Below are 14,234 nucleotides of genomic sequence, written 5' to 3'. Positions count from 1 at the left end.
ATATTGGGTCAGGGACTGTTTACAATCGGCGTGAATCGCATTCACAACTCTGGGTACTTTCCAGTCCTCGAAACTACGAGTGATTGTTTAGTCAGATGGACGAATCAGCCGTTACCGTGGATACTGATATGAAATTTGAGTAGCACAGTATTAGGTAGTTTTGTTTTATTGAGTTACCTGCTACCCTGTCCAAAAGTGTACACTGTACAGTACATAGGACGCGAAAAATATGCTAAAATATACCCTTTCTTGGCTGCTAACCAAGCTATCTACTGTGCTGCATTTTGCGAACAAACTACTGACGATGGTTTGTAGAAAGAAATTTGCTAAATTATACGAGATTGCACTATATAGTATATTTAGCACATTTCAAATCTATTGTAAACTGTAGAACTAACCACGCGATCATAACATATCTCAAGTCACTATGGGGTAGAGGCCTATAGCCTGAAATGAATCTTTTTCGAAGTCTAGCCATATGAACAACATCGCTTTCGGCGAAATGATTCAATACGGCGCCCATGAACACGAGTAAATAACACACAATCCATCCGCGGTTTCGAATGCGCAGAAGTGTACACAGCCAAATACACTTCAAATCACACCAGGATATATCAAGAGCCTGCGTTACACAATCGACAGGGCCCGCTTACTTTCGAAACAGCACGCTATATAAATACTGGAATAACTGCTATTGCACGGATTGTGCCTCGAAGCATATATAACCCTTGGTGCGCCTGAAGATTCAGAAGCTCCAGTCACCATACATAACGATTCGAATTAGGTCAGCATATGTAAGAACATTAAACCCGTATCCAGAATATTACCCCCCTCAACCATCGATCACATCCGTTTCCAAGTTGCCACTCCATCCAAGTAAAAACGGCTCAATACTCTATATCAGTGGTTCTCAACAGGGGTCTTCGAATCATTTTCAGGGGGTCCGCGAAACCTTCGAATTTGTAAAATGGTTGATGACCTAAAATTTTGTTTTAAATTAGAGAAATCTCGAAGCAATTTCGCCTGGTAACTGCTAAAACTTCAGGAATCAAATGAACAGAATGTCATGAAATATTCGACTGTGCGAACTCATTTTATTTTCAAATTGCCTATAGCCTACTGATACAGACAAATAGTCCTATTACTCTTTAGAGATTTTTTAAGGGGGAAATTGAAATACTTTTTGCAGTAATCCATTTGCTCCTGAGATATACATAACCGCTATTCCAGAATAACAACTTCAATATGGACAGCTAGATATAGAAATGACTAGGCTGGGAGTTGTGTTGGTGCCATATATGTCGCGATCATACCCAAAGGCGTGGTCGGAAGAGTTACGTGTATTCGCCATCACCTATCTTTGAGGAAATGGATTTTCGGCACTCGTTCACATCAAATCGAAGGCAGGGATTTTCTAGACGTGGGCGCATATTTCAAGAAATGCAGCTACAGAATTCGCTTTGAAATAGTAAAAGTCTTTCCAATTTCTGCATAAATAGTATGGTGATATTTTCAACAGAGGTCATTTTGCTGCTTTTTTATCACTGGCCTGTTCAGTTAATATTTTCACAGAACAGATGACGGTAGTACGATAATAGAGTTTAATTTGAACTAAAACTGCGTGTGTGTGGGGGGGGGAGGAGGGTCCGTGAAGACAAAAAGGTTGAGAACCACCTGGACCACCTCTATATATCCAGACTATTCAAGTATATCAATACTATTGCAACGCCGCTTCAATTTCTTGACCGTGCTAACCGACAGATTTGCAAATCCTACCACGTAGTTGGTACCGATCAGAGCTAAAATAAACGCAATTTCGAAACCAAACCCCATAAATATGATAAGAGTCACATTGCACCGCAACCGTGTCTGCTTCCCTGACAAAATGATACCAATCTACCGGAAAATTCCTTTCTACGAACTTGGCTCCAAGAATAGAAGAATTGTGAGTAGGCCTAGCCTTACACCAAAACTACTCGACTAAGTCATGCATAGTCGATCAGATTTCTCAAGAACTTGGGTAGAAATAGGTAGTTACCAGCCCTGTTATCATAGCACTAAAATATATTTAGTTCAGCAGGGACCTGTCACCCTCCGCCTCGACATCAACAAATCAGGTCAATACACGATGGTACAAAGTATTTCATACTTGAAAAAACCCATGAATACCGTATGCTATCATTCACAAACGCGAAAAATGGTGAATCAGAAGAGAATACTGAGTGGATAATGAAAATGATTCGAAAGAGCATAGTTAATAGCACGCCATGCTCATCAGTATTTAGACGGGCGGGTGCCTCGATTAACGGAAGGCCAAACTTCAGAAACACGGCCAAGACTGCACGAACGAGTTTGCAACGAGACAAGGGGCTCTAATACTATTTTCGAACTCCTCTTCGGAATGTCAAATGGAATATAGACCGATATTCAATTTCTTGGTTCGGAGTCGCTCAGCACCATAGGAAAAGGGGCGAAAATCGATATTTTCACAGGATTGTGATAAAACCCGTTGATATTAGGAAACAAACCCTGCCAATCGCCATAGCGCGGCAGTAGAAATATTTCTTCGCCACTAACTGTTAACGTACTGCGTTATAGAAACGCTCTGCGAAAATACGGATACTCTACCACAGTGACCAACGATCATATATAATCCTTCCCGAATTCTTGCGAAGATAGATAACTCAGATTACGGATAGATCCGAAACATGTGACTCGGTTGGGCAACTTGATGCTGATACCAATATTCTCGCAGCATGTGGAAAAATGTGGCAGTCTTGTAGCTTGCGACCAGAGCGCAAAATTTATCAAAGCTTGTCTTGAACGAAAACTACTGTCGCAATTCTTAACAAAATCTATATTATAATCCGAATCTGACGGCCGTGTGTTGCGCATCTAACCGTAGGTTAGTTATCTATTATAGAGAAAAGTGGTCGGTAGCGAGTTGGACGTACATCTCTTCCTTTGCGACGTCATAAAGTCATCACGACGCCACGGTTCGAATCTCTCTCGAATTCTCACGAGAGACGCGCGCTGATGCGAGCTGCCGCGCGTTACGCTTGTGAATCCGCGTCAGCGTCCGCGGCTTTGTTACCGGCCTTTTGCGTCGCCATAAGTTCAGTCACCAACGAATTCTGAATGGAAGACTTGTAAGAGTTGTTTCTCGCGGTTGTAGGCCGCTGTGTTTTCTCCTCATCTCTGCTCGGCCGCGTTTCTTCCTCGCTAGCGAAGTTAGGCGCTCGCCACATCGTGTGTATGTTCGGAAACGACATGCGCTCGTTCTGAACCGCGCTGGGCGGCTTCTCGCCAGATTTAAGGCTCATGTGCCGCCGCAGCACCGGCACAGGCGGCGGGGAGTCCTCGCAATCGCTCTGCTGACTAGACGAGGACAGGCTACGCTGGTGTTTCTTTTTTAAAGAGGATCCTTTGCGGCCGAAAGAGAAGGCCTCGGCTATTTTCTCTTTCTTCGCTTTAGCGGGCGCGTTTTTCTTCTGCGCTTCATCGTCAGGGGCCGGCGGGGCCGAGTGCCCCGGGAGAGGTACGCCCCCTGCCGGGGACGCGGCGGATAGGGAGAAACTCGAGGCCGATATGTTTCGTTTGTGTAGCACGGACGGCTGTCTTCGGAATGGAGTGTCCGAGACGCTAGAGGCGTTTTCTTCAGGCCCGCCGCATGCGCCACAATCGTGGCTAGCAGACGCCTCGGATGCCTTGCCTCCTTGTGCCGCTCCAGCCCTGCGGAGATATAGTTGATCAAAAGGACTTTACGCGCATCGAGACGAATGCTATTAGCGCGATCGACACACTTTACACTCCGTCATTTCCGACGGTTGTCGGATAATCGTGACTCAAAAATTGAATTGTGTACCTTTTTTACGGGCACAAGGAAAACGTTGACAGTAACATGTCATCATAACTAATTTCCTTGTTCCGGACCATGACTGCTTCCGTAGAGCTTTGTGACCATCATGACGCTCTTATCACTACTTGGAAAAAATTGCGTTCCATGAATATTAGGAGCCCCATGCGACATGTTTTAGATGTATTGAGTGCAAAGCATTGAAACCAACATAAAGGGTTCATATATCATCTACAAACGGTACATTGAGCTCTGTTCGCATAGATTTCGAAATTCCATGTATGTGATGTCATAATTGGTGATACGACAGTTGATATACCAACTCCTTTAGAATTCTCTCCTAGTTGCCGAAGATTTCCACTGACGAGTGTCAGTCGAAAATATTCCAGTTTATTTCAATATGACAATTTATTATTCAATTGCATACTGAAGTTCTGTACGTCCAATAGTCTTTTCGAGTATTGAAACTATACTTTTCGTTGACAAAATCTTATTCGTGATATGTAGGATATATAATTGACTCCGGTCATTACAATTAACACTGAACTCGAACTCGTGTCTTTGTGCCCTACTGCTCAACATTGTGCAGCGATGCGGGTGCCGACGCGACCCCAGAATCAAATATACTTACGTGTCCGTATTGGAAGTGATCGTATTTGTGCTGTCCAGGCTGGTGTTGGAACTGCGCAGCAGCAATTTATCCAAAAGCGACGATGCCGGACTCATCGAAGGCGACATCGACCTCGACACGTCACAATGATTCAACAGCTTCAAAATTTCCTCCACGGAAGGCCCGCCGACAGCTGCCCGTTCGCAAAACACAAATGTTGGTATCAAACCCAAAGTAGCAGCCAACGAAGTATGCCTACCACTACTTTTTCGGGGCATTCAAGTAGCTTTTTCGCGCTTGCACAACTCACTCAAGCGATCCTGTTCTCAAAATACTAATGCTTCGACCTATGTTTTTTAGGCAAAAACTACTAACTTTGAACACTTTGGATTTTGTAAAGTACAAAGTAGTTTGGGGATAAGTTTACAAGTGAAATTCTCATAAGGACAGCTCAAAATAGCGTCTGCGTAACGGCGACTGAATACATGTTTGAAGATGGTGCCTATTTGAACCAGAACACGCATCTTGTAACTTCGAAAGTAGCGGCCTTCGATCAACTGCTAAAAAATTACGCAGCCTCTCGACCAAATCTACTTTTTGGAACTATATACCTACTTTCAGAGCTTTAATCTTCCGCTCCAACTCGAGGTAGTTTTGACACCTCTTAAAATGGCTACTTCCACTTATAATAGACACTGTTACTTCTACTTCTACTACTGGAGTATTAACACCGACCCGGTTCCTTGACGGTCTTCTCCAGCGCAGTGGTCATGTCCCAGATCTGTATGGCGCCGTTGCTGTGTCCGGTGAACAGGTACCGCCGCGGACGCGAGCCCATACGCGTGGAGCCCTCGCACTCGTGTAAACAATGGCAAGTGATCATTGTCCCGTCGACAGATACAATCTCGGTCACCCTGCAACGACGCAAAACCGCGGTTAGATGGTCCGAAGTAGTGAGCATTGCTACTCGAGTTCAAGTAGAAGTAAAATTCTACTCCATCACAAGTATAAGTTGCGATTTCCAAAACATCTCAGAATTGGAATGCAAACAGTGAGTAGGTTTGCCTACAAAACTGTCGAAGTAGAAGTAATAATAGTCTAAAAACTAACCAGTTTAGTAAATAGTGCAAGTAGCACTTCGAAAAAACAGAAGTACTTCTTGTCAGACCAACACTGGGTTTGTTTACCTTTCGCCCGACGACGACAGACGGACGTAGAGCCTGTCGGAGACGGGAACAACCTTCTGTATGAACACTTGCTCCTCTTCCCTCTCTCCGTGCGGCCCTATATCGTTGCCGGTGCCGTAGCTCCCTGCAACGAGATTGCGCAGAGTCAGTAAGTAACGCTCTTGTCAAATCTAATCGGTCATATCAACGGCTAGAAACAAAACAGGAAACTGTAAACGAACGTCGCGATGACGGGGTTTAAAATTTCGCCGATGTTTTCGAGGAATTGCTATTTACACTTCATAGCGAATTAACACATTCGCATTTAGCACAAATCGACATTCCAGACTTCTCTCATCTCGTAATCTGGCAATATACAGGCTTGTAATTAAGCAAACGCCGCATGGGACGTGTGTAAGTTGGTTCTTCACCATTGTTATGTTTGTCATCATGACTTCGGTAATTATTGCGTTCCCCTATGTTGCACCCACGGTTATGGGTATTGACGAATGGTCGTTGTATGCCTGTGTTGGATTCGGCATTGTAAGCTCCTGGTTATTGGATACTGAATCAAAGTCAGGTCCACCCTGTTTGCATGTCGATAAATGCATATCGAGGAAAGAAAGCGCATGCCATGAATACTAATGAGATTCCAGCAGTACTGCTCAGCTTTATGTGGTTGGGTCAGATGTAATGACTAACTTACGTACTGAACTATACCAAGGGCTTAAACAGTACATATATAAATATCAGTAGATAAACACCATATGTCTATGCAAGACAAAGATCAGCAATGTAAGGCTTGGGAACTTTTTACAAAAGGAGACCAAATCAGTAATGTAACAAAAAAAGGTTTTAAGTCGCTGTAAGTCTGTACCAGTCTTTTATTACGCCATTCCAAATTATCGTGGTGAAAAATACACCTGAATTGTAATTTAAGTATTGCGTAGATTGCAGAGAACACGAGGTCTCCTGTATTCGGTATTTGGCAGCAAAAGGCTCGTGCTACCGACTGCGTATATTATGAACACACAAAGCCTACATCTAGGACAGAGGTCTCAAACTCAAATGTGCTCGCGGGCCAATTTCCAAGTTTCTGATGGCGTCGCGAGCCGCAGCACCAGTATTCAATGTATTTCCAAGTAGGCCTTATTTGACGGTACCTTGCAGACTTGGCATTCCACACACATCGTGAAAATGTGATTACTATTATGAATTCACGCCTGGCGCGAAAAAAATTGTTGTAGCAGGCTACTTGGCCTAGTTTGTCAAAATAATTAGTTATCGACACCATACGAGAGTGCAAATGCATCGTAAGTTGAATATTCGTAATATCCTAAAATCTGCCGCGTTATAATTTTGCAACTGGCGGACATTTGACGTGCCACAATAATAGGTAGAATATTTTAGAATTTAACAAAGATTGATCTGATATCAGAGCATTGGAGCAGTAGGCCTACAGCCTAATCCTGATAACTATGATATTGATCATGACATTACCAAAGTCAAATTACATCAACGTTAGATTTACCTTCGATTATTGGAACAGATCAATAACAAATTGAATATAATGATTAATGTACCACAGCAATAGAAATGTCCAATCGCCAAAGAATCCATTTGTGATACACCTGGGCAGCGTACCACACTGCCCTGCCACTACTTTACTCGCCACCTTTGATTAGCGATGGATAAAGAGACCCAAGATGACGCGAGATGCAACTATCTCTACAGACTTCCAATGGTTGCCATACCGCCCTGCATAGATAGCTAAATACGATACGAAACGCAAGCTACGACCTTTTGATATATTACTATTTCCCATAACAGTCTGATAGTTTGTTGCGTCTGTGGTTGTACCAAGTCACGGCATTTCAAGTCCTTCTATGATTGTAACGTTTGACCTAACTTAACTGGATTCATTTTTATATTATCACCCCTTCAGCCCGAGTTCGAGTAATTCTACAAAAGTCGCGTACAAGTCCAAATCACCATTTTCAGTCACAAATCATCAACGGCTAATGTTTTACCATCATAATCAGGTGATGTGACGTAATAGATGATCTTTCACCGCATGGTAACTTTTGAAAGGGAAGTTTGATGAGTAGTTTCAGGTTTTTGGAGTAGTTTTAAAACGATTTTTAAGTTCTCAAATCTAAAAAAAGATATGTGGCAGATGGATATTGTCGAAAATTTCAAAATCCAAAATGCCCACGCGGGCCGCACAAAATGATCTCGAGGGCCGCATGCGGCCCGCGTGTTTGAGACCTCTGATCTAGGACTTCATAGACTAAAAGCAGATTTAGGCTAGTTTATCAGTAGTGGCGCCTTAGAACAGTGTCAGCATCAATAGCTGATGTGAAATTTTTCTGGCCGCCAACAACAAACGGAAGCGGTTTCAACAAACGAAACCAGACACCGCGTCACCTCAAAGGAAATTCGCCATGACTCAATGCCTTTCCTCATTCATACACAATTATTACTCGTGCAAGCCTACGCAGGATTTACCAAACAGCACCAAAGGCCGACTCACGCAACAGGTGCTCCGCGTCCAACGACACCACTTTAAACGAGGCCAGAGGCATGGATCCGGGCTGGGTCGATATCATGCCGCGAAATCTCGTGACCTTCCAAGTGCGTACGTGATTGTTGTCCGAGCACACTGCAAATAAATCAAAGTCAACGCAAACATTGCCAGCAACACACTAGCCAACATGATCAGGACTTATTCCTATTTTACATTCGAATCCAGACAATACGGGCTGCTTCTTCAGTTACACAATAGGGGACAAACTCTTCATCATTATTTATGTACGAGTACATCAGTATCAGCACTGTGTGCTTTAGTCAAATTGGCATACACCGCTGCACATAAGGTCACGTTGTCAACAACGGAAGCCGTTCCTTCATTACTGTATTGCTGTCAGTATTTTTACCAGGCTTTGTGTCTCAGTTCATTCAACTTTCCTGCTTCACTGAGAGGGGAAATTGATGATTATATCCAAATATGTTAAGACTATTGGAGCTACTGAACTGCAATATGCAATTGACTATTATATTCATATTGAAATAAACCCGAATATTTTCTGCTAGTAGAGGATTTTGTACATCAATAGTCATATTTGGTGGTATGACCATTAATACACAAAGTTCTGGAAGTAGTCTAATAACACAACCCACATACTTGAGAACTCGAAAAGAGTAGAAGTACTTTGTTATTGACCACCCCTGACCGTACCGGAGCGGATCATGACTCGAAAAAAACCTTCGGACATTCACCTGACACCAGATGCTTTTCGGAAAGCATGACTTTGGTCACCGGACTCAAGTGCACCGAAAACGTTTGAAAAAGCTGAAATCCCTGCCCGACCAGCTCCGGATGTTGCACGATCACTCTCACAGTGCCGGATGCAGTACCGTAGGCGACCTCAATCCAGTTCCCAGCCAAAGCGTCTGCGTCATAGATAAAAATTCAGTACACGTGTAAACTTATGATGTACCAAATTTGGGTCAGTCAAAAGTGGTAGAGTTACCAAGATTTTGTTTATATGCACATTGCACAGTCTGATTTCAAGAATTTGGAATTATTTATATTTTCAATTCCATCCATTAAAAAAGACTATACATTGCCGATATAATGATGGGAAAGGAAAAATCCAACTAAACCAATTCCCACATCAACTGTACTGTATGTGTTCCAGGCAAAGGTGGGTGTTTCATTAGATGGCTACTTCAATTCGCTTCGACTCCGTTCTATCTTATCATTCTACTGTAATCTCGTGTTGTTTTGAAATAATAAATTTATCAATACATCTAACTGAACTGAATGATCCAAAATGTTAAAATAGGTGGGTATTGCATCCCACACTCAATCAGAAATATCCTACAGCGGTATCCGAAAAATCAACAGGCACAGAGCACTGACGCAGTTGGTGAGTCAAAAATTCGATCCAGCAAACTCAAAATGCAGGCTAATCAATCCGGCTACAAAGGCAGGTTAACTTTTGTCACATTGATCTGTGCTGTGATAGACTGTCGACAAAATTTTCCTGATCGTAGAATTAAAGTAAAGTCAACATCTTAACTGGACAATTATATAACCGCCATTTCAAAAATTGACTCACTCTGTACTTTCGGTGTGAGATAGACGCTCAACGCAGTAATGGCGTCGTTCGAAGAGTCGTGATACAGCTCCGTTATCAGGAGATCGTTGTCTTTCAACCGGAGCGGAAATTTCTGCATGTCTGCAAGTAAAAGAGGTAAATCGAGATGACGTCTATTGAATTGACAAGGAATTCAAGACACCCACAATTCTCATGAAAGAAGTAGCATGCAGGTAGCAGGTAGTAAAACCATCATTCCATCAGAATTCGCAAGGTTTTGAGCAAGTCAAATCGGAACTAACCCGAATTAAATCAGCATCGACTTGTAACACTGTCCAGCTAGGCTATTGTATGTGCTATCCAGAGGTGGTCAAAGTAGCCAGCACTGATATAAATTCCCACCCAAATACAAGTATAAGTAGCGATTTACAAGATAAGTGAAAACTGCTCAACTAGAAGTAGACATGGGGTCTCTAAATTACTTGAGTAAGTAGTTTCAAGGAGTAGATATAGTGACGTATACTTTAGTAGTCAATAGAAGGTGGCTACGTTAAAAATCTGAAGATTCTCATTGCGATCAACACAAAATGACTAAAGACAGTACAATAAGCGACAAATTTCGAAACATATATTGGCCTACAGTTTCCATAATACTGGAGTAATTTCAAGTGTGAAAAGGCTGAAAACCCCTCCAGAGGTAGGTGGTACTTCTGTGACACGTACCAGTATAGTAAATGCCGCCGTTCTCCCCACCGAGCAACAAGAACGATCCGGCCGTGTCGTGGCTCGTGATAGGAACCACATCCTGCGCCTGCCAGTGCTGAGACACTGCGTTCCAAACGCCGACCCTTCCCCCTCGGCCACTGAGAGCGACGAGCTGACTCCCAATGAAAAACAACGAGTCTACGGTAGACTGCAGATTGAATACCCCTGTCAAAAGGATACATAAATTTCCGTGTAAGAATTGTAATAAGGTGAGTATTTTACCGAAACCATTCGGAACTGCAATATTACTAATTATTACTATTAATATATAATGAGCTTGGAGCTTGTCACCTCAACTCTGACTGAAATGTTCAATATTCCTTGTAGACTTGTTTTATCAATGACGTATTGGGGAAATTCTGAGATATTCTACTATAAGACAGCATTGAGATCAAGGCCCAATTTCTTTCCTGGCAATATTTGAATATTCTATTTAATGCCTGTGATTTGTATTCGTACCGCTGCTAATTTAGCGTGATACGTACAGGTTAACAAACTTTGAGTTTGTACAGACCATTAGAATTTGCTACTGAAGCTACCAAAGAGAGATTTTTGTGCGCAAAATGCTTTTATCAGTTTGGAGACTGCAAAACAAACAGGATATAATCACTTATCAAAATACAAATTATATTGAATGGTAATCTCTAGAAGACAGCTGACCAACCTCTTCATGTGACTCTTCAATCGATTTTAATTTTACAATTCTCAGCCACCAATGCCTCGTTACATTCACTATCAATATTCTCTTAATGAGGCAAATACCTATATTAAAGTTCCTAACCTTTGAGTATCAACATGACGCAAGTCAATACATGATGTATTAACAGGGAGCATTGCAAATTAATGGTCATGGGAAACATTCACCGAAAACAAACACGGTGAACATTGGCGATAGGTGTTCATGGTCTTGGTGGTACGAAGAGATGGAGCCTTATCAGTGTGAGGAGGGTTAGGTAGTTGTCATTTTAGCTGACATAATGGTTAGGCTCTTTGCAGCAACACTAAACAAAATGCGGCTCTTGGGCTCTAACAAATTGACCACTAGAAGTTAACAAATAGGCAAGCAACCCACCAATTTCATTTGATACAAGCTCATCCTGGAAGCTCCACAGTCGAATATGGCAAGAATATCCCACAGCTATCATCCTAGATTTGGAGTCCGGCGCCATGCCTTGAACTTTTGCATTGATGGCGACACGCTCCACGACACTGTCGAGGTAGGGGCTGATAAACACTTGCTGCCAGCCGCAATTATCTTTCACTTTATAGCAGACAACACAGTGCGCGTAAGCTACAGCTATCCAGCTGTTGTGCCCAGTTATGATGAGAACTTTTCTAGTGTCTTGAATGAGCTGATCTGGAAAAAATAATGAAATTACTGAGCGTTCAAGAATGCAGTAGTTAGGAATATTTAGAGAATTGCTTGATCATTATGCATCAGTCAAAGCCCTCTGTTAGCCACGCCACAAAACCAATGTTGAACCAATTAAATTTTGATAGTATACATCTAGTAACGGATGATTCAACATGTTTCATATGTCATGTGAAAGCAACCTTATTCGAATCAAACAACTGACTGTGTTAACGAAGTTGGTTGATTTCATTTGCAGTCAAGTAGGCCTAATCAAATATTTAGACGTCTAGCGATAAGCGTCCATTTCTTTTTTCAGAAAATACAGATGTGAAATGTTTCATAAAGACGGTAACAAGAGTCACTACAAATCATGTTGCACCAAATCATTCAGTATCAAATACAGGGGGTGGATTAAAACACACTATGGCACTTTTCTTCAACAATTGTAGTCATATCACATGAATAGAATGAACGAATCTAGGAAAGAGACCATATGCTTACCAGCTTCAATGTCCTTGGGAACCGATAGCAAATTTCTAGTAATATCTTCGTTTTGGGACGGAGGGTTCATCCTCGGTACTTGATACGCATTGGCAATCGGAGGCTGTGGTCGATTGGTTGGAACGGGGAAGACTGGCTTTTCTATCATACCGTGAAAAAGCACATTTCCGCATCCAGAGTGATCCAGCTCGGCGCAAACCGACAGACGCGAGACTAAAAAAATAGGTAGAATTTTATACAGACAGTACCAACCACGGAAAAAATGCCACATAGCCGACCTAATGGAATGATACCGTAAAACTCAGCCTCATGACGAAGGGATTCCACATCTATGCCGCGTATATCCAATTCTTTTGAACGCATAAAATTCAAAATTGGACGAAATAACAATGGATCTCTGTCCACAAATATCTGTAAAACAGGTGATAGCTTGGTAAATTGATGTATAGGAACTTGAAAAGTCAATGTTTTGAGTTATCACTCAGCATCACGATAACGGGCAGAGGTGTATCAAGGAGAGTATGAGGTTGATAGATCTAATTCTAGACATTCTCGGATAATTTCACTATTCCGTTTCGACTACTTCGCATCTTCAATTACGTCAATCTTGTAGTGCAATATGGAAAGCGAAAATCAAATCAAAAACATACTTACTGCACCGGTTTCATCTTTCAATGATGGGATCCTGCCACTCAAAAGGCTGTAAAAAGATAATTTGTCGGTCTGTCCAAAATACTTTTATCATAATGAAATGTGCTTCTTTGGCTGTTCATAGACATTTCAGCTGAATAATATTGATTTCAGGGTGATCGCACTGGACTCTCCCTTAGCTTAACCCAAAGTAACCTAACACAAGTCGACAATAGTCTGAAGTAATCGACACTTGAGACTTGAGACACTAATCATAACGATAGCTACCGTAACCAAACCCGAGGTCCCGAGCTAACCCCTTCTCACATAGATGGCCTGAGCCTAATACAAGTTAATCAGACGCTAACCATCGGTCAGTAAAAACTGTCTGTGAACAACCGCGCTCAACAAAATGACTTACCTGCTGAAAAACGAGTCAGGGATCCAAGTCAATGTCTCGCGTGACGTACAATACCTAGTGTGAAATGAATACATACAGTTCAGTTCATCAACAAATAATCCATTGAAGATTGCTTACCTTGTCCCTCCAACATTCAGTGTAATAATTGGCGAGGATGACTTCCCAAATTGTGCATCACCCGCCATAATATACCGATGCGAAGTCTAGATAGCGAAAACCCAGATCTAACTAATCACCCCAAAACAGGACTGACGCTCATCGTAAACATTTCATTGATGGGGATTTTACCGGGAGCGTCGATGCTCAGTTCTATCCGGAATAATTCCGAAAATTTCGGTCTTGGATTTATTTGGAGGAATGTGCTGGGCACAGTGGGCAGTGGCTATGTTCAAGTTCATCGACCTTCGCAGTTCACAGGATAACTTAGGATAAGGATTCGCATTTCAAGTTTTCTTAAACACACTGGATCCGGATTTACATTTTTCGGAAGCGTCGATTTATAATGCTAGAATTCTGGTTTGCTTTCTTTGAAGGTCATCATAACCATCAGTTTAAAAAAATTTTCCACCAAATCAAAGCAGTGTTTATTAACCATTTTCAGTCCAGCGCAGCGCCTCTTTTCATAAATTGCTCAAGTCTGGCGCCTCCCATAATTTAGGGACAGTAGTAAAAATAATAGGGTTACCCGACATATGAGCATGCGACACACTGGAAAACGACAGTTCAGCACGGGACACTTATTCAGCATGCGCCACTTCAGCATGTGACTGTATAACCCAAAAACTTACCCCAACCCCAAGTCTAACCCTAACCCAACCATAAATCCAA

General features: G+C 42.2%; 1 protein-coding gene across 1 annotated transcript; it reads right to left on the bottom strand.

Moving 5' to 3' along the window:
- Window positions 1-2,124: 2,124 nt before the first annotated feature.
- On the bottom strand, window positions 2,125-14,128 carry LOC145449060 (SH3KBP1-binding protein 1-like). The gene is made up of 14 exons (XM_080327527.1): window positions 13,524-14,128; window positions 13,407-13,460; window positions 13,010-13,055; window positions 12,634-12,766; window positions 12,356-12,568; window positions 11,573-11,857; window positions 10,459-10,665; window positions 9,757-9,876; window positions 8,912-9,085; window positions 8,166-8,294; window positions 5,654-5,777; window positions 5,202-5,380; window positions 4,488-4,659; window positions 2,125-3,732 (listed from the first exon to the last, which is right to left on the bottom strand). The coding sequence occupies exons 1-14, from the start codon at window positions 13,589-13,591 to the stop codon at window positions 3,054-3,056; spliced, it is 2,583 nt and encodes an 860-aa protein (XP_080183653.1). The 5' UTR covers window positions 13,592-14,128; the 3' UTR covers window positions 2,125-3,053.
- Window positions 14,129-14,234: the final 106 nt, after the last annotated feature.

This window comes from Botryllus schlosseri, chromosome 10 (assembly GCF_051294905.1).
Source record: "Botryllus schlosseri isolate E-star chromosome 10, Bs_hap1, whole genome shotgun sequence".
Classification (NCBI taxonomy): Eukaryota; Metazoa; Chordata; class Ascidiacea; order Stolidobranchia; family Styelidae; genus Botryllus; species Botryllus schlosseri.
This window is presented reverse-complemented; position numbering and strand designations above follow the sequence as displayed.